At 39.5% G+C, this 27,240-nt stretch overlaps 1 protein-coding gene and 1 long non-coding RNA gene across 10 annotated transcripts in view; one reads left to right on the forward strand and one right to left on the reverse strand.

The window, feature by feature from the left end:
* Window positions 1-974: 974 nt before the first annotated feature.
* On the reverse strand, window positions 975-24,297 carry LOC141522191 (uncharacterized). Of its 3 annotated transcripts, none has more exons than XR_012478155.1 (5): window positions 23,400-24,297; window positions 22,975-23,025; window positions 22,191-22,276; window positions 14,686-14,742; window positions 975-1,262 (listed from the first exon to the last, which is right to left on the reverse strand). It is a non-coding gene; the product is annotated as an uncharacterized LOC141522191 (long non-coding RNA). The 3 variants fall into 3 exon arrangements; XR_012478154.1 differs by lacking the exon at window positions 975-1,262 and adding an exon at window positions 4,857-5,080; XR_012478156.1 differs by lacking the exons at window positions 975-1,262; window positions 22,975-23,025 and adding an exon at window positions 4,857-5,080.
* Window positions 24,298-25,061: 764 nt separating this feature from the next.
* The window catches only part of HECTD1 (HECT domain E3 ubiquitin protein ligase 1), a 113,866-nt gene continuing 111,687 nt past the window's right edge, over window positions 25,062-27,240 (forward strand). For 4 of the 7 annotated variants that reach the window (XM_074235370.1, XM_074235372.1, XM_074235373.1 and 1 more), the window contains exon 1: window positions 25,753-26,463. In XM_074235370.1, the coding sequence (XP_074091471.1) occupies window positions 26,324-26,463 (140 nt within the window). In that variant the 5' untranslated portion in view covers window positions 25,753-26,323. The other 3 variants (XM_074235367.1, XM_074235369.1, XM_074235368.1) reach the window with 3 other exon arrangements.

Raw genomic sequence — 27,240 nt, forward strand, 5'->3', positions numbered from 1 at the left:
CACACCACCTGTGTCCCCTTCTTCATTTTGATCTCTTGGTTTCATTACAACCTAAAGCTCCTTTGGAGCCTCCAATAGGAAGCAGGAATAAAGTTATTGCATTGTTTGTCCCACCCTTGTACATGGTCAGCACAATTCCTAGGCAGAACGAGTTGACCAAACTTTTACCTCTCTGGTCCCTGCCAGATAAGAGTGCAGAATGGCAGTGGAAATGAAATCATAGGGAATCAGTCTTCACAAAACATCAATAATCTAGTCCTATCCGTTATTCTCATCTTATGATTATATATGACCATATTTTTTTGTTTCTGACTTCTTGTGGAAAAGATTACTTTCAATTTCTCTCTTTGTCTGTCTCTGTCTCTCTCTCTGTCTCTGTCTCTCTGTCTCTCTCTCTCTGTCTCTCTCTCTCTCAGTCTCTCTCTCTCTCTCTCCCTCTTTTCCTTTTTGGTGAAGCAATAGGGTTAAATGACTTGTCTAAGGTCACAATGCTGTGACCTTAGTATCAAGAGTCTGAGGCTGGATTTCAATTAGGTCTTCCTTACTCCTTAATCTTAATTTTAATGTTTGTCCTTCATTTTGGAAGAAGATCACCACATCTGGGAGGTAATGCCATGACAAGCACATGAATTGAATTTGAGAGCAGGAAAGTTCTGGGCCACTCAGCTACCCATCAAATGTTTCTTGAGGGGGCGGCTAGGTGGAGCAGTGGATAAAGCACCAGCCCTGGAGTCAGGAGTACTTGAGTCCAAATCCGACCTCAGACACTTAATAATGACCTAGCTGTGTGGCCTTGGGCAAGCCACTTAACCCCATTTGCCTTGCAAAAAAAAAATCGAAATGTTTCTTGAGTTCAAATCTCCCACTTCTCAAAATTTAAAACTGTCACTTTCTTACCATATAAATCCATGTTAGAAAACAAATTCAACTCATAAAAATATCATTTAATTTCAACATTTATTAAATACTTTCTATGCTAAGGACTGGGGTTACAAAGGCAAAAATTAAACTGTGTTTGACCTTAAGGAGATTATAGTCTATTTGAGGGAATATGACATGCACAATTATAAGCAAATATGAAAACATGGAAGGTGAGTGAATAGTGGTACACCTGGTAGAAATGATGACATCAATGTCCTATTGACAAGTTGGTAATGTTGGTAACTTCCTGTGGTAATTTCCTAATTGAGATGAAGTCTGGATAGTAAGGGTATAATTGAATGTCATCTTCCATCTTCCTGCTCCATATCTGGTCACTGGACCTAGGTGATTCGGGATAGAAAGTTGAGACTGGTGACTTTGCACAGCAACCCTCATTTAAATCCAATTTACTTGCATATCATATTGCTGGCAAGTTGGGCTACACAACTGCTTCCTTCCTTCCTTCCTTCCTTCCTTCCTTCCTTCCTTCCTTCCTTCCTTCCTTCCTTCCTCCTTTTCTTCCTCCCATCCTTCCTTCTCCTTCCTTCCTCCCTCCTCCTTCCTTCCTTCCTTCCTTCTTTCCCTCTCTTCCTCCTTCCGTCCTTTTTCTTTTCTTTCTTCCTGTACCCGTGGTGCTCTGCCTAAAAGCCTGGTAAGATTTCTTGGAATTTGGAAATGATTCTTTCATCAGAAATGCAAATTAAAACAACTCCAAGGTAGCACATCACACTTATCAGATTGGTCAATATGACAAAAAAAAAAAAGAAAATTATTAATGTTGGAGGGGATTTGGGAAAGCTATTGCACTATTTATAGAGTTGTGAACTGATCCAACTTTTCTGGAGAGTAATTTGAAGCTATGTTCAAAGGGCAATAATACTATGCATTCCCTTTGATCCAGAAGACTACTAGGTCTGTATCCCAAAAAGATCATAAAAAAGGGAAAAGACCCACATATACAAAAATATTTATAGTGGCTCTTTTTGTGGTAGCAAAGAATTGGAAATTTAGAGGATTCCCATTAAGTAGGGAATGACTGAACAAATTATGTTATATGATGATGAAATACTATTGTTCTTTAAGAAATCATGAGTGGGCAGACTTCAGAAAAGCCTGGAGAGATTTGCATGAACTGATACTGAGTGAAGTGAGCAGAACTAGGAAAACATAGTTTACATTAACAGCTACATTATGTGATGATCAACTATGATAAACTTAATTCTTCTCAGCAGTACAATGCAAAGAAAATTCTGAAAGACTTGTGATGGAAATGCCATCCACATCCAGAGAAAGAACTATGGAGTCTGAATGCAGATCAAAGCATACTATTTTCAATTTTAAAAAATTTGTTGTTTTTTATTTTTCTTTTTCATATTTTTCTCTTTTCTGCTTTTTTTCTTTCACAACATGACTGATATGGAAATATATTTAACATAGTTGTACATACCTATTGCTCACTGTCAAGGGGAGGGGGGGAGGGAAGAAAGGGAGGAACTCAAAACCTTACAAAAAATTGAATGTTGAAAACTACCTTTGCACATAATTGGAAAAAATAAAAAATAAAGAAAAAAGATTTCATTTTCAGAATCACTCTGGTTCTCCTGGATTTGCTAACAATGGGTCTTAGGCTAAATCCTCTTGGACATTTGGGTTCTGATTAGTTCAAAAATGAATGTAAATTGCAATCATTTCTGTTTTGGGCCAGAAATACTGAGTCTTACTCTGATAGATTGATTTTTTTCCTCTTCCTTTGGACTAGGCAAAAGAGGGTTTCTTTTCTTTCATACCTGCCTTAATCACTGAGAAAGTCTGCCAGTCTTACCCCTTCAACTTCATTTTGGGGGTAGGATGGGTGGGGAGGAGCAGTCATTCTTGGTCTCTTTTCCTCAACTCTATCTTGCTTAACCTTAGTCACCGGAAGGGTCTCATCTCAATCAAGCTGTGACCTGGGAAAGAGTAGCCTTAAAATGCCAAGGTCTGCCATTACATCCAGGCCATCTTCAGTCATCCTAATCCTTACATAGCTACTGGACCCAGATGGCCTGGAGGAGAAAGTGAGGCTGATGACTACATAGCACCCCTTCTTTTAAATCCAACTCCCTTGCATGTCATGGCATCACCTCCCTGATGTCATGGTTTTCTTTGAGAACTAAAGACAAACATCAAAGAAGGATCAACACAGGAAAAATCTATTTTGTTTAGTTATTCGGTAGTTATGAGTAGATTTTAATTGAATATTTGTTGTAAAATGGTTGGGACCATTTTGCTGATCAAAATGGTCAAATCATTGAAGGCACACCTATTATAAGGTCATATACATCTTTTATTTTTTATTTTTTAATTTCTTTTTTCTTTTTTTCATACATATCTTTTAAGGTAGAGTTAACATCAGATAATTAAAAGAAATTATATACATATTAATCATTTATATAATATCTTCTCTTTTGTTAATTGATTTCCCTTTATTTTTAACATTTTTTTCATGTTCTTTATCATATATTTGAAAACCTATACTTGAAAAAGGAAGTGAAAATAAAACATCCGTAAGAAAAACATACAGATGAAATAATATTTTGGCATTTTTGTTGACATATTGGTCTTATAACTATGAATTTGTTTAGCATAAATCAATTATTTAGAACTTGATAATGTCCAAATGAACTATAAATTTTCCATTGTTGTTTTTAATATTGTGTACATCGTATACAATTTACAATGTCCAATGTGTACAATGTCCAATGTGTACATTATTCTTAGCTTCTGCTTTCTTTGCTGTTTATCACATTAAATAAGTTTTCCTGTTTCTTTGAATGTGTCATATCAATCATTCTTATCTTAAATAATATTCCATTGTATTCATATTTCATTATTTCTAGTTATTCTGAAACAATATCTGCCTGTTTCTAGTTTTTTGTTATTATAAATAGTACTACTAAGAATATTTTTGTATAGATAGGTATTTTTCCTCAGTTCATATCATCCTTGTGGTATTATAGTTCTAGTAGTGAGATCACTGAATATATACATTTTTGTATTTTTTCATTGCATAATTCAACATTTCTTTTTCAAAAAGGTTAGATAAATTCATAATTCCACTAGCAATATAACAACATATCTGGTTTTTGTTGTTATTATTTTTACCACATTTACATCAGCATTAAATTTTATCATCTTTAATTTGATGAGGGTTGAGTAGAATTACAAATGTTTTAATTTTCATTTTTTTATTATTAAAGATCTTGAGCATTTTTGGCTGAGCTCTTGATTATTTATTTCTTCTGAGAATTTCCTTTGGCCCTCCCTAATGGATCACCCCTTTCTTATGGAAGAGGAGATTGTATAGCTCAATGAAACTATGAGACATCTCATTGTGCAGAATTTTGACAAAAGGAAGAAGGAAATGGCAAACTATGCTAGTATCTTTGCCAAGAAAACCCCGGTGTATCAACAGATACTATACTGGGAGATAATGGAGGACAGAAGGGCCTGGCCTGCCAGTGATCATTAAGAAACTGAATAACTGAACAACAACATCATTTGATCATTTGTCAATTGGAGAAATACTTTATTCTGATAAAATTGTATCAGTTTCACTGTATGTCAGATTTGATCCAGAAGTTTCTGATGCAAGGATATTTCTCCTAATTTGTTTTCTTCTTCTTATTCTAGATGTTCTTTTTGTGTGTGTGTGTGGTTCAAGAGGAGTTGGGTTTTATATAATTATATTCAACTAATTTTTCCTTTATAATTTCCCATTACATTTGATAAGAATTTATTCCCTCATAAAGCAAACTATCCAACTCCTGCTAGAGAAGGGATCATCATGGAAAATGAAGCAAACATTTCAGGACATGGCTAATATGGAAATTTGGAAATTTGCTTTACTTGACTATACCTATGTGTTACAAGGGTTTGAAATTTGCTTTACTTGACTATTCACTTGGGGAAAGAAGGGAAAATAAGATAGTTGCTCCCTGTTGTTTTGTTGTTGGTCCTTTGTTCTCGAGGAAGACCATGACATCAGGGAGGTGATGCCACGACAAGCACATGAATTGGATTTGAGTGAGGAGGTGCTGTGCTAAGTCACCAGCCTCACTTTCTCCTCCAGAGACATCTGGGTCCAGTGGCCAGATATGAATCAGGACAACTGGAGATGGTTCTAGATGAAAGGAAATCAGGGTCAAATGACTTGTCCAAGATCACACAGCTAGTAAGTCTCAAGTGTCTGAGTTTGGATTTGAATTCAAGTCCTAGTACTCTTTCCATTCCACCACCCAGTTGCCCCTATTAACTTAAGGACAAAATACCTCTTTGCCAGCTTTTATATCCCTTCACAGTCTGACTCCAATAGATCTTTCCAGGTGATGACATGTTCCCTTTCCCTCTCCCTCTCTACCTCTCTGCCCCTCTGTCTAGTTTTTTTTTTAGGTTTTTGCAAGGCAAATGGGGTTAAATGACTTGCCCAAGGCCACACAGCTAATTATTAAGTATCTGAGGCAGGATTTGAACTCAGGGACTCCTGACTCCAAGACTGGTACTCTATCCACTGTGCCACCTAACTGTCCCACTTCTGTGTGCTTTTTAACCAAATCAGCCTGTCTGATGCCTCTTATATAAAATGTTCCACCTGTCTCCAAAACTTTGTATAGGTTGTACCCCTTGACTGTACTATAATCATTTCACCTTTTTGTCAGTCCTTCAAGACTGAGTTTAAATACAATTTCTACAAGAGGTCTTTTCCCCTGTTATTAAACTCTCCACAATAATTATATGTTATTTTATATATTTTAATCATCTGATACATAGTAGGTCCTTAATAAATTAGTTGAATCAATCACCTACAGACACTGCAGTGAGAAAGCAATTGGTCAGTCTGCCTCTATTTGTTTCATCAGTTTCCCCAAGGACACAACTGTTTTAAAATCAAACAAGACTAAGATCTTTCTTTGTGGATCTAACTTTTGGGAAGGGAAATATCTTCCTGACCTCACCTATCCCAGATAATTAAATTGCTACTTGTGCCTTCTATATGTTTTTTAAAAATAATCATAGTTTCAGTGAGCAAAATCCAAGAGCATTAGCTATATACATGTTAATCTAGGTAGTGTAGTCTGGTTAAGCAATAGAATTGAGTTGGGTAAATATTCTATTGACCATAAAGTTAGGCTTCTAACTTAATGGGCTGAAGATTTGGGCAAGCATTCTCTAATTTTAATATGTAAATATGTATTATATTTATAAGTAATATATGTAAACATATTTAATACATACATAAACATAACTATACCCATATACACACATACATGCATATGTAAATGTGTGTGTGCCTTCCTTGAAGCTAAATTTCCTAATCTGGGTCAAAGACAAAAGATTTAGGCAATAATTTGGATGAGTTCTTTACAATTAAGTTAATTTTTGTTGTTATTAGTCAACTCTTGTTTTTTAACTTTTCATGTATTTACCTACTAAATTATAAGCTCATTGAAGCAATGATCTATTATATGCTTTTCAACAGAAAAAGTATGGATGTTTCTTTTTTCTTGATTTCTTGAAACCACCTTATAGCAAGTATTGTCCAACTCAAATATTTATTCTTTGTGTTCTTATCTTCTTAAAACGTTTTGAGGATCCAGATGTACCAGCGATTACCTGACTCCCAACTCCTATGCCTGAAGGCCAGATGCATTACATTTCACTTCTCCCCTAGGATTTTTCAGTCCCTTAAAGTACTAGGTAGTAGGTACTCTTAGGATGGATGTTTCTTCTCTCTGCCATTGACTCAAGTACCCATCAATTGTGTTTCCTCAGTTTTAGGGATCCCAGCATCCTAGTTCCATTTGACTTAACAGACAATAACTTTTATAAAGCACTATTTATTACAAAGTGAGATAAATGCTTAACATACAATCCTTTTCCTCAAAACTTCAGAACCTTATACCAACTTGGACATTTTACGTCAATTACTACATACTGTTAGTTCCACTAAATTTCAAGGTCAATGTCTGGGCTCAAGGACTCTAATTTTTCAATGCTTCTCTGCTGGGTGGGTGGCTGCATTTATTCTGGAATCTCTAGCTTCATGATCCCTGTGGTTCAAACTCTCAGATCAATAACCTTAGTCCCTGGTCCTGAAACCTAAAAGGAAAAATGAAATAACCCCCCAAGCTCCAAGTCTGTTTCTCAGGGTCACAGGATAAGAGGGAGGGGACTGTCCCTGATGTGAATGAATGAGACCTTCACCCCTGGATACTATTAGAAATAGAGAGCAACTGTGCCTCAGTGGGTGAACTTAAAGATTTAGTCAGTTCTGTCTATACAGACAATTAAAAAAAGGCTGTTCCCACTCACACAGTAGGATGATGCAGAATGCCTTTTTCCAGAAGGCATCTGACATCTTTTGTGTGGATGCTTCCATCTTAGGTGGTCTGGACATAAACCAAAGCTCTCTTAAACAGAAGTTCCAACTCATAGTTCACAGCACCATGTCTACACATAGCAGGCATTTAAGAACTCTTAGTTGACATCAACTGTATTATGTCCCAATGAATGGAGTGCTAGTCTTGTAGTGGGAAGATTTAAGTTCAAACCCTGCTTCAGATACTGGTTATGTGACCCTGGGCAAGTCACTTAACTTCTGTCTGCCTCAGTTTCAACATCTGTAAAATGAAGATAACAATAGCACTTACTTTCCAGTGCTACTACAAAGATGAAAGTAAAAGTAAAGTGCTTTGCTAACCTTAAAACACTTTATAAGTGCTGGTTTTTGTTATTTGTTGATTGATGGAGGGTATAAAGTAAAGGGAATCTCTGTATGGGTTCTTACTATAGTTAACTAATAGACTTGAGAATACAAATACTGTGTATTATTTTGTCCTGATTATTTTCTGATTTTTATTATTACAAAAGGGCAGTCCTTGATATATACCATTAAAAGGATAAGATGTTTTGCTGCCTCTGTTATCTCCAAGAGACAGAATGAACTGTATGCTTTCCCATTTTTATTTTCCATGAGATGAATTTTATTTTTTAAAATTTTCTAAAATTTTTTGTATGTTAATTTTTAGACTTTCCCATGTTGTCCCTAAGTAACTATTAGCACTAATACTTTTGAATTTTGACAAGTCTATAGAAAACAATGGGGATGACCTGTGATTTCCTAGATAAGGAAATGGCTTTTCCTAAAGCAGGTTGGTATATAATCATAGATTGGTGTTTAGAGCCCTGGGACATTAAATGACTTGCTCCTGGTCACATAGTCAGTTATATATCAGAAGCAGGATCTGAACCCAGTTCTTCCTGGCTTCCAGAATGACTTCTAACCATTCTGGCATACTGTTTCTCATAATACAGTATCTATAGAGGGAAAAAAATAGGGAACAAGAATAGAAACCTTGATATTCTCATGAGCATGGAGCTGGATCAAGTTAAAGAAAGGAATTCCTTCACACATTTAGAGTTATTTTCAATTTCAATCTAGTTCAGTTTCCAGGAGGGTAGTTCTGCTATTAACTGATGGCGAACTTAAAGAATATTTTTTTTTCCCTGTCTCTTTCAAAATAATTCTGATAAATTTCTTCTAATCCTACTTCACCTTCTCATTTTCAACCTTTAATATCATATAATTTTTTCCTTGTCTTGAGTAAGATTTCTATTATTGACCTTCCCTATCCCCCTCTCCCCAACTCTTACTAAGGTGAGACTGGTCAGTTTGGTGGGAACCCTTGTTTCTCATCTGAATAGTGGTAAACTTCTAAAATATAGACATCTATGGCAGTTGGCAATATATACCAGAGAGGACAAAGATAGCTGGAAAAATGTATGGTAAGCATTGCACTTTGTGCTCCTTTCCCTATCATCTTTTTTCATGACCATTTTGGATTTGAAGTGTTAGAAAACAAGGTCAGATTGTACCTCTATTACTTAGAATTGGTGTCCCTTTGGACGAGTCACTTAAAACCTCCTGATCTTCTGTTTTCTCATCTGTAAAATGAGGTGGTTGGGCTAAATGGTCCCTGAGATCCTTTCCATTTCTAATTCCATGGTCCCATTTATTCCTTCCCTATCTTCTTTACACATCCCTTCTATAGAATGAGAGTCTTGTCATATGCTGGAGCAAGAATAGGGACTGGAGCTGTGACTTCTTTAGTGTAGAATCTCATTGGCAACTCACAATTCTTAAGAATTGTCGAGAGCATTGAGAAATTAAGTGACCACAGGGGTAACTAGGTGGCACAGTGGACAGTGCACTGGTTTTGGAGTCAGGAAGATTTGAGTTCAAAGCAGACACTTAATATTTACTAAGCTATGTGACCTTGGGCAAGTCACTTTACTCCACCGTCTTGCAAAAATCCAAAAAAAAAATAAAAATAATAAGTAAAAAAAATAAATTAAGTGGCCACAATAATTCAGCCAGCATGTTTCAGAAATGGAACTTGCATCTAGGTCTTTCTGTCTCCTGAGGCCAATATTCTAACCAAAATACCCAGGGCTGCCTTTCATACATAGCAGGAAGTAACTAAATTAAGACTTATTATTCCAGCTTTGGGAGATTGCCAGTCTTTCATCTAAAAGGCTTTATTGACCTGCATACCATTCTTTTATTATGGCTTCCTTCATTGACACATCATGAACTAAGTTTTTAAATGTCTTAGTGTCTTCATCTGCAAAATGGGATGATTAATTCTGAACTAATTGATTCCTTGGGGTGTGATAAGGCTGAATGAAGGTCAGTCTTCTGGTGACATCTCAATAAAACACTAGGAAAGAAAGAAATGTCAATACTTTTAGTGAAAATAAATGTATTTTCTTGAGTGAAGGAGCAAAATCCATTAAACAGGGCTACTATATTGGGGTTGAGGATGGAAAATGAATTCTCTTAGAAAGAGAAGCAAAATTATTCCTTTGGTTGTCCTTATAACCTTCTCCTTTCACATAAGACATGGTTCAGTGGATAGAGTGAAGGATTGAGTCAGGAAAAACTAAATTCATAGCCTTTCCTAGAGGTTTTGTTTGCTGTAAGATCCCAGACAAGTCACCTCTTTGTGTTTGTTTCCTCATTTGTAAAACAAGGAATAATAATAATAGCAACTTTTTTTTAACTTAAATATTATTTTCTTTCTTTCATTTTTTTTTTTGCAAGGCAATGGGATTGTGACTTGCCCAAGATCACACATCTAGGTAATTATTAAGTGTCTGAGGCTGGATTGGAACTCAGATCCTCCTGACTCCAGGGCCAGTGCTCTATACATTCTGTCATCTAGCTGCCCCTTATTATTTTCTTTATTTACAAGTTAGAATCAATCAACACAGGGAAAAGGAAGAGGACTCAGCTCAAAACAATCTCTTGGAGAGACAGAGAAGGTATGACCCCAAGGGACCCAACAGAGTTGGATATAGGGATAGTTAGAAAAAAAGAGTCAGTTAAAAAAAAAAATCTCCCCTTCCCCCCTCCCAAGTCTAGGGAGACTCTCCACCTCCCTTACCCTATACCATTTTTTTTTAGGTTTTTGCAAGGCAAATGGGGTTAAGTGGCTTGCCCAAGGCCACACAGCTAGTTTATTATTAAGTGTCTGAGACTGGATTTGAACCCAGGTACTCCTGACTCCAGGACCAGCGCTTTATCCACTGGGCCACCTAGCCATTCCATCTATAGTTATTGTAAATGGAATTTCTCTTTCTATCTCTTGCTTTTGGGATTTATTGCACATATACAAAAATGTTAATGATTTATGTGGGTTTATTTTATATCCTGTTATTTGCTGAATTTGTTAATTGTTTCAAGGAAATTTTTAGATGATTTTCTTGAGTTCTCTAGGTATACCATCATGCCATCTGCAACGAAAATCAATTTGGCAGTTGTGTGAAAGAATCAGGAAGAGAAGAAATTAGAAGTAAACTGTCCAAAGGAAGGTGACTATTTTGGCAAGGAAGCAATGACACAAGGAGACATTAATTTGTTCTGTGAAAAGAAATGCCAATTTTTTAGTGAGGGAAAGGGTTTTTCCTCTTTTCCATCACCAATGGGTTAAGGACAAAGATGCAAAGGTACATTTATAATTGAGGGGATCAGGTAAAATAACAGTGGGAGTTTCATATTGGCCTTTTGATAAAATATGGGGAAGGAAGAGGGGGATGATAGGATCTTTTCTAAGCAATCCATGGAGGCTTTGTGGAGAAAGTCACTCCAAGCACTAAGGTCTTCAATTCCATATATAGAAATATATATTACTTGAGAATTGAGTCAATTGTTCTTATTCATTTCTCTTTCAATCATAGGATAAGACAAAACTTAGGGTTTCCTTAGTCTAGGGAACTTTCAATTGAGGTAACTCCTGTTATCAGGGTACAGCTGGTACTTTCCCTGAAATTTAAATCTCATATAGCTGGCTAGAATACTTGGAAGTTAAGTGACTTGCCCAGGGCCATGCAATCAGTCTAAATCTAAGATGGGATTAAATCCATTTTCTGACTTTGAAGATAGCTCTCCAGTCACTCTTCTCTTTCAAAACTTGTTTTTTAGTGAAATCTTTCCTGATCTTTTTGATATTAGTACACTTTCTCTCCTTCTCCAGCAATTAAATATTTCCTTATTTGTTTGCATATTGTATCTTCCCAGAAATAATATGCTATTTTTCTTTTGGTCCTTCAATCCTTAGAGCAAAGCATGTTGCCTTATTCATAGTGGTACTAAATGAACTAGGTGAGTGTAACTACTATAACCTTGTCAATCACATCAGCATGCATTTATTAAGCATTTATTTTGCCATGCACAAGGGCAAAGAAAAGTTTAGGCCCTGAAAGCCTACATCTTAATGTGGAAGACAATTTGTTAACAATTAAATATGTATACATATATATATATATATATATATATATATATATATAGAGAGAGAGAGAGAGAGAGAGAGAGAGAGAGAGAGAGCATGTATGTATGTCTATATGTTTGTGGTGCAACAGATAGAGCAACAGCCCTGGAGTCAGGAGGACCTGAGTTCAAATCCAGACACTTGCTGCTTACTAGCTGTGTGACCTTGGGCAAGTCACTTAACCCCAGCTGCCTTGACTTCATGGCCATTCCCAGTAGACCTGGGCCACTAGACCCAGATGATTCTGAAGGGTAAAGTAAGGCAGATAACTTAGCACAGCTTCTTCCCCCTCACTCAAATCCAATTCCTGAGCTTGTCATGGCATCACCTCCCTGAGGTTGCAGTCTTCTCCAAGAACGAAGCACAAACATCATCATCATCATCATCATCATCATCATCATCATCATCATCACCACCATGCTTAAGCAGGACTGAATATGGTGATAGGGAGGAGTGGTGAACCCTCATACAAGTTAGACTAGATGGCAACAAGAAAGGATCGTGTCTTAGGCGCTCTCTCATAAAACTCATAAGCTAAGGACTCTAACTAAACTTTCAAGAGACAGAACCCACAAAGGGACCCAGGGAGGCAGTTCTCCTACTCAAGGTAACCTGGAAAAGAGCAGAAAAGCTCTGCTCCCCGGCAGAGAGAAAGAACTTCAGCCTCCTGGAGGCAGCCCCAGGGAGCTAGGAGCCACGGCTCACAGCAGCGGGGGAGCCTCCTGAGTTACACCCCGGGGAGCACTGGGCACAAAGTGGGGGAACAGCTCGGGGACCTCTGCCAGAGTGAGCACGTGGAGCCCAGCCCTCAGGGCACACAGGGAGCAGGAACAGAAGCAGGTAAGAACAGAGCCAGTAAGCAGGAGCCCCCAGGGCATGAGCCCATTGAACCTAGGGAGGGGAGTGAAGAGAGAGACTGCAGAGCTCTGTCCTCTGCCCCTGGAACAGGACTCTGGGGCTCTGAACACATTCAGACACTGATCGCAGTCTAGGCCCCCCCCCCCCAATAGAACAGCAGGCCCCCCCACACCTCAGCCCTGTGACAGAGAGGGGTGCATATGGTCATCCACAGACCAGGAGGGAGGACAGAGCCTCACACACTGAGACCCTTGTGGGAGTGTCCCAAAAGCTCAGGAAGCACCCCAAAACCAGGTCCAGGCTGGGAAAATGAGCAAGCAAAGAAATAAGAGGAACATCATTGAGAAATATTTTGCAAATGAGCCCAAGAAGGATCAAAATACTCTGTCTGAAGATGAGGAAGCACAAACTCCTGCATCTAAAGACTCCAAGAAAAACAGAAATTGGGCTCAGGCTATGACAGAGCTCAAAAAAGACTTTGAAAATCAAATGAGTGAGTTAGAAGAAAAACTGGGAAAAGAAAGGAGAGAGATGCAGGAAAAACATGAAAATGAAGTCAGCAGCTTAGTCAAGGAAATCCAAAAAAATGCTGAAGAAAATAGCATGCTAAAAACCAGCTTAGGTCAAATGGATAAAACAGTTCAAAAAGTTATTGAGGAGAAGAATGCTTTAAAAAGCAAAATTGGCCAGATGGAAAAAGAGATAAGAAAACTCTTTGAGGAGAACAAATCCTTCAGACAAAGAATAGAATTCAGGGAGATTGATGAATTTACCAGAAATCAGGAATCAATACTTCAAAACCAAAAAAATGAAAAATTAGAAGAAAATGTGAAATATCTCATTGAAAAAACAACTGATATGGAAAACAGACTTAGGAAAGATAATTTAAAAATTACTGGAATACCTGAAAGTCATGATCAGGAAAAGAGCCTTGACATCATTTTCAAAGAATTACTACAGGAAAATTGCCCTGATATCCTAGAAGCAGAAGGCAAAATAGAAATGGAGAGAATCCACTGATCCCCCCAAGAAAGAGATCCCAAAAAACCAACCCCTAGGAATATTATAGCCAAGTTCCAGAACTCCCAAGTCAAAGAGAAAATATTACAAGCAGCCAGAAGGACACAGTCAGGACTTAGCAGCAACTACATTGGAAGCTTGTAGGGCTTGGAATACAATATACTGGAAGGCAAAAGAGCTTAGAATGCAGCCAAGAATCAACTACCCAGCAAGGCTGAATGTCCTCTTCCAGGGAAAAAGATGGACTTTCAGTGAACCAGGGGAATTTCAAAGGTCCATGCACTGGGCTTGCCCAGGGAAAACTTGTGGTCCACCACAGACCAGAGCACATGCAGGAGAGGAATCAGAGTCTCTCCTAAGACAGGGATTCACATCATCAAACATAGATGAGGATGAGTTAATGGATGGGAGTTTTTTTTTAGGTTTTTTCAAGGCAATGGAGTTAAGTGGCTTGCTCAAGGCCACACAGCTAGATAATTATTAAGTGTTTGAGGATGGATTTGAACTCAGGTACTCCTGACTCCAAGGCCTGTGCTCTATCCACTGCGCCACCCAGCCACCCCTAAATGGGAGTTTGGACAGTGATGAGTTGTATGAATTTTATGATGAATAAAACTAGTGCAATCACTTTATGTAATACATTTTCTTTCAAATTTTGGGCCCCCAAATTAAGGTGCATCTTATACTTGGGAACATCAGATATATGGGGAAATACGATAATTGCTGAGGGGGTACGATTTAAGTTTTATTTGTATTGTGAATTGACAACAAAAAAGAATACAATATACAAAGACAGAAAACGTTTCTATAATAAAATTTGAAGTTGTTACATATTTTTGAGGTGATTTTTAAAAATTGATATGCTAGTAACAAAATAGCCCATATTGTTTATGTTCCTTTTTGAACTTTGATGAAAGTTTTTCCCTAATTTCTCCGGTTGTTATGCAGGCAGAGTAGTAGAAATAGCAAAGTATTTGAAATCAGGGGAGATTTATGCTCAAATTCTACTTTTGACACTTACCAATTATGTGATCTGTGCATGCCACTCATTCACCTCTCTAGGCCTCAGTTTCCTTGTCTGTAAAAAAGGAGATAATAGTAGCACCTTCCTTTCAGAAATGTGAGGCGCAAATATTACACACACTACACATATTTATTTATTTATACACATACATATGCACATGCATCTACACATATGTCTCTCTAAGTTTATATACATATGTGTGTGAAAGGTGATTGGTAAAACTTTGAGGAAATTTTTTTCTAATTAGTGTGTTCTCCCTTTTCAAATTTTCTTATATTTATGTAATTGTGTAGCTAATTGTATCCTGCAAGAAGGACCTAAGCTCTTTGAGGGCAAAAATCATTTCTTCCCTATCTTTGAATGGCCAAATCTCAGGATACCTCAACAGAGCAGATGCTTAATGTACGGTAAATTGAACCAAATCCAGCCAGCAAGTTAAATACTGAGAGCCTCCCTGGTGATCATTTTTCCCCAGAACAAGGCAACAACAGTTAATTTTGTTTTACCTATGTTATTGCAAATAACCTAATAAGAAATCAAACTGCCTTGTAATTTCTAATGGAATGTTTCTTAGTGGAAAAGTTTCATGGCAAATACTAAAACATCAAGAAATCACATTTTACTTTCAGAAGTCCCTCAGTCATCTTGTCTTGCTGCCAGAGTTCCTCAAAGAGAGTTTTGTGGTGGTACCTAACTGTTTGCCAACAGTTTTCGGTGGGTTTTCCCTGTTTTTGGCTGTTGTCCTTGAGCAGCTTGCACTTTGATTCTCAACGACCTACAGTATCTCCGTCATATTGAGTCAGTAAGATGAGTAATCATAACATCAGGGTTATGTGTGTTAGGCAACCTTTCACACATTGCCCAATGAAACATATTGCACAACATATTTGCCAGGGAATGAGCAACACCAGGTTTTACATTTGACTCCGGCCTTCCTCTCTATTTCGGTAGCCAAGAGTGTAAACACTACTCCTTACTTTTAGAAACATCAGTAGTTGACATTGTGTTCCTGGCCTCCTTGTGTTGTATAACCTGGCCAAGAGTGGGGGTGGGACAGAGGATCTCTGTGAAAGGAGTGAAGAACAAATGGGGGTCCAAATCCATATTTTAATCTCTATTGTGGAGAAACTGAAAACATGGAAACCAATTAATTGGGGAAAATAAACCTATTCCTTTAAAGACTTTTTTTTTCACTAGAGAAAATACTTAAGAACTAGGATAGACAAAATAATCAGCACTTCAATAAACTTAATGAAAAAAAGTTTAATAAACTGTATTCCATTAATAACAAGTGAATCTCTATCCTGGGAAAATTTTCCCCACCATCTCTAAAGTGAAGTGCCATGTGAAGTCAGTCATGGAAAAAGAGATCTTCCCATAAATGAACATTCTATTACAATCTCATAAATGTTATAATAAAGCATATGCTTGGCCAAAAGAAACTAACCCATAAAGAAAGGTTCTGTGTTTTTTTTTTCCTGGAGGAACTGAGATCCCAATTTTTTTTAAGAAAAAAAATATTTTTGGCCAGTTTTTTTAAAAAGCCTTTGGGAGGGATGGCTAGGTGGCACAGTGGATAAAGCACGGGCCCTGGAGTCAGGAGTACCTGAGTTCAAATCTGGTCTCAGACACTTAATAATTACCTAGCTGTGTGGCCTTGGCCAAGCCACTTAACTCCATTTGCCTTGCAACCCCCCCGCCAAAAAAAAAGCCTTTGGGATATTTCACATATACTATTAAATTTGTTATTCGAAAATTCCCCTTCTTCATTAAGGACACAGGATTATAAGACTATTAATGTGAAAACTATAGGTAATTAAGGAACCTAGATTATTAAATTAAAGGAAAGGGAGGTGCTGTAAGGAAAACATAAAACATTCACTTGGAATCAGGTTCCTGTAGACAAAAGAGAAAAACATGGAAAAAATGTTATACCTTCCTGTGGTTATTATCAGGTGCTTTGGGTCCAGTGAGAATTTGTTTTTCAAATAAAAGGAAAACTAGCAAAGGCAGTTCATACTTTGCAGGGCAAAAGGAAGATGAGTGAGATAAGCAATGGTTACTGAAGTTATAATCCAGCAATTCTATTCATTTTTTTTTAAGTTAAAGGAAAAAAGAGCAAATGAAGTTCCCTAGAATGAGGCCTTTAGATTCAAGACTGAATTAAACCTCACAGGTGACCTTCCTTGCTGCTCACCAACTTCCTACAGTTCTTCCAATGACAAATCCAGAATCACTTGCAAAACCTGAATGTGGTTGAGTGTCATTCACTTTGAGGGAGGAGTGAAGGGCCAAAGTTCATCCTCTGATTGATTAATGAATCATCAGTGCCCTGAGCTGAATTGTATTATTAGGAATAACAGTTCTTTAAGCTACAATCTTAAATCATGAAGCAAGTGGACCATGATGACAATTTATTTCGTTGGCCTCTAGGTCATTTTCCTAGGTGAGGTTAAGAGAGGCCCTTTCTCCCTACTTTGTTACTTCATGTTTTTCAAAAGAATTAGGGGCAGGGGAAATAACCTAAATGGTTGTTAAAGAGGGCTGAGTATTGAAAACTGGGGTGTCTGTTCTTTTAAAACCAATATTAGACTTCATGTTACCTCTAAAATGATTGTTTTCTTGGTCAGAAAACACAAGAAGAAAGGTTTCACAAGTAGGGAAATAAGAAATTGGAGACAGAATGTTAGTTCTACTCTGAATACACCTCAGTATTCTTTCTGATCTCCATATTGAGTTAGATTCCTAAAAGCACCTAATGATAAACCATTTGAATGAATAAATGAAAAAAAACACTTATTAAGAACTCACTATATGATGAAATTTGTTTTATACTATGGAAAAATGAAGATGAATCTGTGAAATTTTCTGAAAATAGGAAGGCAGTAGCATTTTATTGCTTGTAGTGAGAACTACAACTCAAATTTCTATAGAAATGTGGGGTATATGTTCTTCTTTTTCTCCAAGGGATGCATTCAATTGAATTCAACAAACTTTGGTAAGGGAATTCTAAGTGGGAGGTCAGGATGAGTGGGAGATTTTTGTGTTTGATGTTAGGGAGTCTAATTTATGTGACCATAATGGTTATATTTGCCTTTCTTCTGGAAATTGGCTTATTGGCTGCAGTTACAGCAGAAGAAATCATTTGTGACAAGCATATCCAATGGAAGTGTTAATATTTGAGTCTTTCAGCCAAAGATTGTTTTTGGGGAAGCGACACTTCTGTGGTGAATGCTTTCATCTTGTTTGTTTCATGGACGGGGCAATTGAAGCCTAGAGTTCTAAATCTTAATTTAGAACATACAAATGAGTGAGTGGGCAAAAAGCCATGAATAGAAACTTAATTTTTTTTTTTGACTGGAATCAAAAGTCTCTCTCTTAGACCAATTGCCCAGGATAATAGCATGGGGGAAAAAAAACCCAAGGCAGTAGCAGATGAAAATTCCACAGTTTTGGATTTGTGCTAAACTGGGATTTTAAAGCAAAGGCTATGAGGTTCAAATCAGGAATTTGAATATGAACAGAAAGAAATGTTATGATCTTCACCTGTCTCTGGTTGGAAGGATTCTGGGTTTGATTGATAGACATTTGTGATAAAAATAGCTAGTATATAAAAGCTATTATATTTTTAAGGTTAAGATTTGCAAAGCACTTTATATATGTTATCTCATTGATCTTTACAACAACCCTCTGAGGTAGATGATATTTTTATCTCCATTTTACAAAGGAGGGAACTGGGGCTGGAATCGATTAAATGACTTGCTGAGGATGTACAACTTGTGAGTTTTTGAGGTAGAATTTGAACTCAGGTCTTTCTGACCCAAAGTGAAGCCTGTCTGTTACTCTTTGTAACTGCCACTGATCCTCCTATTCTAGGACAAATGGTCTCTTCTAGAGTAATACAGATCTCTGAGAGCTGAACTGGGAAGAGGGAATATGAATTTAGCTTTTATTACATTTATTACAGGACATTACAATTATCACAATACATTCTTGGTTTGTTGAAAAAGCCTATGATTTCCCAAGTTAGCCTATGATTTTCTAAGTCAGTCAAACAGGTTGATTTGTACTATTTTCAGTTCCTGATAAAAATAATAATATCTAGCATTTATATAGCACATATTCTGTAGCAGGAAACTGTTGTCGTTGTTTGTCCTTCCTTCTCCAAGAGGACCATGACATCAGGAAGGTGATGTCATGACATGCAAGAAAACTGATTTAAGTGAGGGGGTGCTGTGCAAAGTCACCATAATCACCCACTTCTTTGGAGTCATCTAGGTCTAGTGGCCAAATATGAATCAGGATGATTTAGAGATGGCCTCCCATGCTGTGGAGACCTTGGCCTTTCTAAACTAAGCTCTTTAACAAATCTCAGTTTGATTGGGGCAATAACCATTCAGTGATTAAGGTTAGGTTAGAGATGAGGCAAAAAATGGCCTCTTTAACCTAGTCAAAAAACAAACAAATAAATAAATAAATCTGGAAGGGAAAGACCCTTAGGATTTCTGGCCAAAAGAAGAATCAGCTGCTATTTACAATCAATCTGATCCAATCAGGACCCAAACAATGACCAGGTGGAGCTTGACTTGGGTCCTATTGTTATTGTTTGAGTTTAACTGGCCAGGAATTATGCTAAATGTTTAATATATATTATCCCATTTTGATCCTCACAACAATCAGGGAAGTAGCTACTATTAAGAGATGATAAAGATCCCTTACAGTTTAGAGAAAAGAGTGTCTGTCTAGATTATTTATTAACCATAAAACTAGCATATTGAAGATAATTTAAAAAAAAATTTATCCACAAGGAATAATAGAAGAAATTTAGGTACTGACTTGTCTCCTAGTTCTGTGGCATTTCAGGCAAAAAAAATTTGGAAGAGAAATTCTAGAAGGGATCTCTGAAACTCTATAAGGCCCACTTACGATTCTTTCATCCTCTCATTCCAGGTATACTTTTTAAATAGAGGGTGATGTGGTATTAAACACTTTGCTAGGTGATGATGCCCAATCCTCAATTCTTTCCTTTTTCACATTATCTTTCAGATGCTGCATTACTGAAACTGTATAAAAATAGCCTAATAGTTGTGGTTTTGTATACCTTTCTTATGCCTACCTATATCAGTGGTATCTTAGGTTATAAGCTCACAGACACCATCAATTTAAATTCCAAATACTGAGAACTAGCACCTTTCCATCCTTCATGAAAGTCCTACTTTGATGCCTCATTAGTGGCATGTGGTGATGCTGGGTTCCACCCCTGTCAGTAAAGTGTGAATTCTGGCAGGAATTGGTTAAGTACAGTCTTGCATTCTGCTAAAAATAGTGAAAGACCATTTACTGATCCAAGGACTAGTCTAGGTAAATCTGGAGAAGCTCATTGTCAAAAAGTTGGCCACTGTGCAATAACTTTCTTTTTCCTAGTGGTAGAACCTTAAGAATAATTTCTATGAGATATGAAGTTATTACAATCTGCTTTGGTGGAGAGAGTGTGTCCTTGATAACCAAAATATCAGATCCTTGAGTACATAAGTATTTTCTTTTGTGTTTGTTTTTTTTAGGTTTTTGCAAAGCAAATAGGTTTAAGTGGCTTGCCCAAGGCCACACAGCTAGGTAATTATTAAGTGTCTGAGAACAGATTTGAACCCAGGTACTCCTAACTCCAAGGCCGGTGCTTTATCCACTCCACCACCTAGCTGCCCCTAGTACGGAAGTATTTTCAATTCAATTCATAAAACATTTATAAAGCATTTATTGTGTACAAAATACCGTTAGGAATTGTGGCAAAAAAAAAAAAAAAGAAAATGAAAAGATAATCCTTGCCTCCAAGAAGCTTACATTCTACTGAGGAAATAACAACATCTACATAGAAAACTAAACACCAAATATATTCAAAGTAGATAACATGAGACATTATACATATAATTAAGTGAAACATAATTATGTCTCTCTATTGAGAAAAATGTAAGATTGGGATTTCCATATAATGACAGAAACTGAGACTTATCTGAGTTGGTATTTTCCCACAAAAGGGTATCTTTTTTTAATTAGTACTAAATAAATGTTTGCTACTGGCAGTTCTTATGTTAGACAAGTGCTGCCAAGGAGTTAAAACTTATCCTTTCACTTGTTTTCCCTTTCCTTCTTTCCCTTTTCCTATAAAAAGCTGTACATTTTTTGAAAAAGTATATTCTGACAGATGTTTTTGCAGTTCAATTTTTCTTGGTCGACACCCATCTTGCTAAATAATATTTCCTTTTCCTCACACCAATTTTAAGGCTTTTGCTTTGAGGCATCACAGGATTATATTAACACCCCCCCCACTGGATTCTTTTTTGAAATTGCTTTATTCTGTAACTTTTAGAGTTAATCTCTATGCAAGGATATTTCTTCTTAATCTCTTCCATTACTAAAGGTCCATAGAAGGATGTTTAGTGACAGAAGGAATCCACTAGTTTGAAAGTAAAACATTTCACTGTCTTTATTATATAAAGTTTTAGGGGAAAACCTACAATGGGTTTTTCTCATGTAATATGGGATATCCTAGAGGAAAAATCAAATGTGCTGATTAGCCCAGGGATTATTAGCTGAGCTTGAGAAATCCAATATAGAAAACTGACTCCAGGTCAGTACTAGTACTAATGTATTAAATCATGGATGCAAAACTGTTTCTGACAGTTTGGATAGAACAACACATTTCATTCAATGGTGGTGTTTAGTAGTTTTCCTCAGATACTTAAAAAGTAAACTTGCTTAGGCTATTTAGATGAGTGCTTAAATGAGTGATTCCAGAGGGCCAAAAAAAAAAGATCAGTTTAGCAACTATAATTTTCTGTAAAACCTCCAGCATTTATGCAATGATTATATAAACTTCCTTTTCTAATTTTTCTTTTTTTTTCCTGTTAAATGCTTCATTCATTCTCCCACACTCAACCTGAAATAATATTTGATTTCTAACTGTTTCACCCACATATTCAATTCTCCTCTCCACTACCTGTTATCTCCCATTATCTTATTGGAGTATTCTTTTCAACAGATCATTAGTTGATGTCTGTCCAAATTGTTTCTTTATCTTGTCCCTCTGTGTTGAAGATCCTAATGTTCTGTCCTATTAACTCCTTCAAGTTTGAATACTTCTATTCGGCTTTTAAGTCCCTTAACCCAGTTTTACTCTTACCTTACATCTCAGGATTCTCTAATATGTTAGATTTATCTTATTACTGTAATCTCCCATTGTTAAAAAAAATCCCATTGTTAAATTGTGTGTATAGGTATTTCTACCTCAGAAATCAGTGATTGTTCCAAATCTGGACTTGATTTGCTGCTTTGTTGATTGTTAAACTTAAAGTGCATATATAGAGTTTTAAATTTTTATATTTATATATAGTTATATATTTTATATATGTATATATGTACATATAGAGTTTATAAATATCTATGGTGTTTGCATATAGTGTGTATGTGTTTCACTGTCCTCCTTTGTTAAATATTAGCCAGCATACCAGTGTATTTCCATATAAGCATTGCTTGAACTCAGCAGGAACGTAGTAGAAAGCTCAGGGAGTGAAGTCATCACCAGCCTGGATGTCTGGGGAAATAATAATAATAATAATTAATAATAATAATAGACATTTTATATAACTCTTTTGCAAGTGCTTTGCATCTATTATGTCACTTGAGTCTCCCAACCTCCCTGTAACATCCCAAGATAACTCCTATTTTCATGTCTTCAAGTTTTTCCCATAGTCTATTAAAATTCTAGCCATCCTTCAAGGCCTATCTCATCCATGAAGCCTTTCTGGGTATTGGACAGTGGATGCTAATCTAATTTTTAAAAAAATTTATTACAATTTCCACCCATTCTCACTTCCCTCCTCCCACCCCCCACAGAAGGCAGTCTGTGAGTCTTTACATTGTTTCCATGGTATACAACTAATCTCATTCTAATGATAATCTGCTTGTATTATGGTTGTTACTATGGTTGAATCTAATCCCTTTCACTTGATCTCCTGGGTGCCATCCTAATTAGTCAAGGAAATGTTATATCTTTTTTGGGAAAGGTATCTATGTAGCTATCATAAATTAGGATCTTTGACTGTTGACTCTGTTGGACTGTTGACTTTGGCTGTTTCCTCATTTAAAAGTTGGTAAACAGTTGCAGCAATCTAAGAAGCAGAGAGCAGAGGGATTAGCGCTTAATTTCAAACTCAGTGAATTATACTGGATGTGAAAGGCATTGTGATAAGTGCTAGGGTTAGGAAGGGAAAAAAAATGAAATCATTCTACCTTGGAGCTTCACTTCAGTTGGATGGGTCTGGATCAGGAGCTCCTACAGACCTAAGATCCCATGGGGGGGGGGGGGGAATGTAAATCACATTTTTTTTTCCTTTAAGATTTTGAGTTTTACAATTCCCTCCCAATCTTACTCCCCCCCCCCCCCCCCACAGAAGGCAATTTGCCAGTCTTTAGATTGTTTCCATGGTATACATTGATCCAAATTGAATGTGTAAATCACATTTTATTCTGTCCTTTAAATTAAAGGGGGTGGCTAGGTGGCACAGTGGATAGAGTACTGGCCTTGGAGTCAGGAGTCCTTGAGTTCAAATCTGACCTCAGACACTTAATAATTACCTAGCTGTGTGGCCTTGGGCAAGCCACTTAACCCCATTTCCTTGCAAAATCTAAATTAAAGGAAGGCATCTTTACACAACCTGGATTGGAATGTCCCAAAGTACATCAAATTCCTTTTGAGTAGGTAGCTCTTCTTTTATTCTTTTTATGAGAATAAAGCAAAAAGCTTCTGAAAAACATAATTCCTTTATTCCCATAATTTGGACTTGGATCTCCTTTGCTGCTCAAGGCTGGGAGGAGGAGGAGGGCTGGCCAGGACACAGGGACTGCAGATCCAGTTGGGTGAGATTTTCGGGCTTGATCCGGACTGTGTGTGTGTGTGTGTGTGTCTGTGTGTTTATATGTATGTGTGTGTATGTGTGTGTGTGTGTGTGTCTGTGTGTGTGTGTACACAGGAGCAAGGAGGAAAACGCGGAGCGGCTTCTCTTTCCCCTTTGCCATTCAGAAAAACAGGTTCTGGCCCAGACAGGGGACCGCTTTTTGGGAGGAAAATACGCTGGGGGGAAAAAACTGTCGGCTTCTAAGGAGGGAAAAAGAGCTGAGCTTTCTGTGAGGGAAAGGGAGAGGACCAGGCGTGGGGAAGCGGCTGAGGGAGGCTTCCCATTTTTGTTTCTCGTTAAAAAAACACCAAAATCAACGGACTTTTCCATGTACACGTGTACACCCATCGATAAAGGAGAAAAAAGGGGATTCGTTTTGCAACCGAAGGAATCAGTCATGTAAAGTTTGCTTTTTCTAGTATTTGCAAGGCAATGGGGTCATTATTAAGCGTCTGAGACGGATTTGAACTCGGGTCCTCCCGAGTCCGGCGCTCTACCCGCCTGGCCGCCCCTAAAGTTTGCTTTCTTAAATGTCTGAATAGCACTTTTCGAGGCTGCCTGGCTGGTTTCTTTTTCAAAGCCACTTTCGGTTCTGGCCGCGGAGGCCGGCCATTTGTGTCCGGAGAAGAGCGAGCCCGGGGGCAAGGGCCGGCGGGGGCTCCGGGGGCGGCAGGGGAGCGCGGACACGGACACGGGAGCGGGCACGGACACGGACACGGGAGCGGGCACCGACGCGGGCGCACACGGGAGCGGACACGGACACGGGCGCGGACACCGACGCGGGCGCGGGCGCGGACACGGACACGGACGCGGGCGCGGACACGGGCGCGGGCGCGGGCGCGGACACCGACACCGACACCGACACGGGCGCGGGGGCGGACACGGACACCGACACGGACACGGACACCGACGCGGGCACGGACACGGGCGCGGGCGCGGACACGGGCGCGGGCGCGGACACCGACACGAACACGGACGCGGGCGCGGACACCGACACGGACACGGGCGCGGACACGGGCGCCGCCGCCGGCCGCGGCCGCTCGCGGCTCTGCTTGGCGGAAGCCGCGGCGCGCGGCGGGCGCGCTCCGCTCCGGAGCGCCCCAGGTGGCCGCCCGCGGGAGTCGCCGCCGCCCGGCCGCCTCCGAGGCGGCTCCGCCTCCGCTGGGTCGGCGCGTCCGGCCGTCGCTCGCCGCTCGCTCTCCGGCGGCTTCCTGGCCCGGCGCCCCCGCCCCCGCCCCTCGGCGCCCCCCAGCATGGACGCGGGCCCCCCCCGCCGCCGCCGCCGCCGCCGCCCCTGCGCGGGCCTGTGAGCCGAGGAGCCGCGTGCCGCGGGCACGGACCCGCCGGGCTGCGCCGCCGCTTCCGCCGTCACCGAGCCCCCTCCGGAGGAAGCGAGGCGCGGAGGGCGGGGCCTTTCCTGCGGCGCCTGCCCGGCCCGACCTGCGCGGCCTGCGGCTGCCCGCCAACTCGAGGACCGCCGCCCGGCCTGGCTCCGCCCGCGGCCTGGTACGGGGCGGCCGGGAGCGGGAGCCGGGGAGGCCCGGGCCGCGCCGGGCGGGGGCCGCAGCCCCGGGGCGGCCGGGGGCCCGGGGCCGACGAGCGCCCTCGCCTCCGCCCTTTGTTCCGCGGCCGGGCCCCGGGCGGGGGGGGGGGGGCCCGCTGGCCCTGGCACAGGCTCGGCTCCCCCCCCCGCCCGTGCCAGGGGGCGTGTGCCCTCCCGGGGTGCCGCTCCCCTCCCAGAGGACCGGGGACCCCGCTTAAAAGCGGGGAGCCGCAGGCGGAGGAGCCGAGGGGGTGGGGGCGGGGAGGGCGGGCGACCCAGGCCGGAGCGGAGGGTCGGATGTGGGGGGGCCCTTGACCCCCCGCCCCGCCCCCGGGGGCGCGCACAGGCACATGTCGTTGCCCCCCGGCCTACGCGGGCAGGAGGGCCCCGCTGTGCCCGCCACCGCACATCGGCGCGGGCCGCCTCGCCGCCCTGCCCTCCACCCTCCCTGCCAGCCCCTGCCCGCCCCTGCCCCTTCTTCCCCTTGGCCGCGTCGGAGGGGGCGGACGGATCAATTCTGTGAATGGTTTCACCTGCCTTTATCCATCCCCGTATTTTGGTGACTTTCCTTTGTACTTTTTTTAACTCTTGAAAACTTCTCCAGAGTCCCTGTTAGTCTTTAAATCTTGCTGTAAGTGAGGGAAGGCACTTGTACACTTAAATACCAACATTTTCTGAAATGTGAGGTGATTACAGGAAATAGAATCCGATGATCTTTTATGGATCATTTAAAAAAAAACTGAGTGTGCCAGGGGGGGAAAAAGGAAAGTTGTTTTGCCTTTTTTTGGCCTGGAGTCCCTGGTGATAGCAATTTGTAGCATCTGAAGCTTGTTTTACTGTCTCTTGACAAAAGAAGCTTTCTGGTTAGGCAGCAACTTAATCAGCTTATGTTCTCTGGTACAACTGGTTTTTATTTAGTGTAGTAAGGAATACTGAATGTGAATGAAAAGGAAAACAGTATTAGAAAAAAAATGGTTTATTGTATATAACACTGATGGTTTTTTTTTTAATTTCTAGGACAAGACGTCAAAAATTTGATTGTAGCTGTTTATTTTTGATGCTCCCTGATCTGGCTTGGGCATTTTAAGGACTTTTTTTTCCCCTTTACTTTTTAATTTAAGCAAAGAGGCTTTTAAAAACCATGGCAGATGTGGACCCGGATACATTGTTGGAATGGCTACAGATGGGGCAGGGAGATGAAAGGGACATGCAACTAATAGCCCTTGAACAGCTATGTATGCTGCTTTTGATGTCTGACAACGTGGATCGTTGTTTTGAAACGTAAGTAAAGCCCTTCATCATCTTCCACTGGGGTTTCTGAAATGACATCTGTTTTCATGTACTGACTTTGGGTTTTTAGAAATCTGGCCTTGGGTTTTCAAAATAATTCTTTCCCACGTTAAAAAGTACCTCCAGAATTGTACAAATGCGTTTTTCTGAGTAACTGAAAATCATTCAGTGAAATAATAGCAGGGATGATGATTATCGTGATGACACAACTGCTTAATAGAAAATGATCTTTTTTAATTGATCCATTTCCAGAATATGCCATATATCAAAGGGGAGCATAGAAACACTTGTTTTCTTTTATGAGGTTATTTCTATACCATGAAATTGGCCAAAACTGCTTTAGAGAATAATGAGTGAATGTTTGAGCTTTTGACCCCTTTTGGAATGTAAAAATTGAATGGATGGCATTTACCATTGATTTAATTTTTGAAATGATAATGACAAATTAGAAATTTGTAAGCGAAATAAAGTTTTTATACATTGTACCAGTATTCTAGCTTTTTTCCCTAGGACATGAATATATACCAACATTTTGAAAATAAAATTGTGCTAAAATGCATGGTTCATGGCAACCAGGTTACCTCTTGTATTGAATTTTTGAGTGTATTTTAAGAATGAAATTCTTACTGATCTATTGCTCAGAAAAGAGGGATTTTTGGAACCCTTTGAATTTAAGTTTCTTTATATAAGTTTCAAGTGAGGACTAGAAAATAGTTGAGATGTTGACTGAGATTTGTTGTGTTTACCTTTTAATTTCTGTGTTGCTAT

The sequence above is a fragment of the Macrotis lagotis genome, chromosome 4, assembly GCF_037893015.1.
Source record: "Macrotis lagotis isolate mMagLag1 chromosome 4, bilby.v1.9.chrom.fasta, whole genome shotgun sequence".
NCBI lineage: Eukaryota > Metazoa > Chordata > Mammalia > Peramelemorphia > Peramelidae > Macrotis > Macrotis lagotis.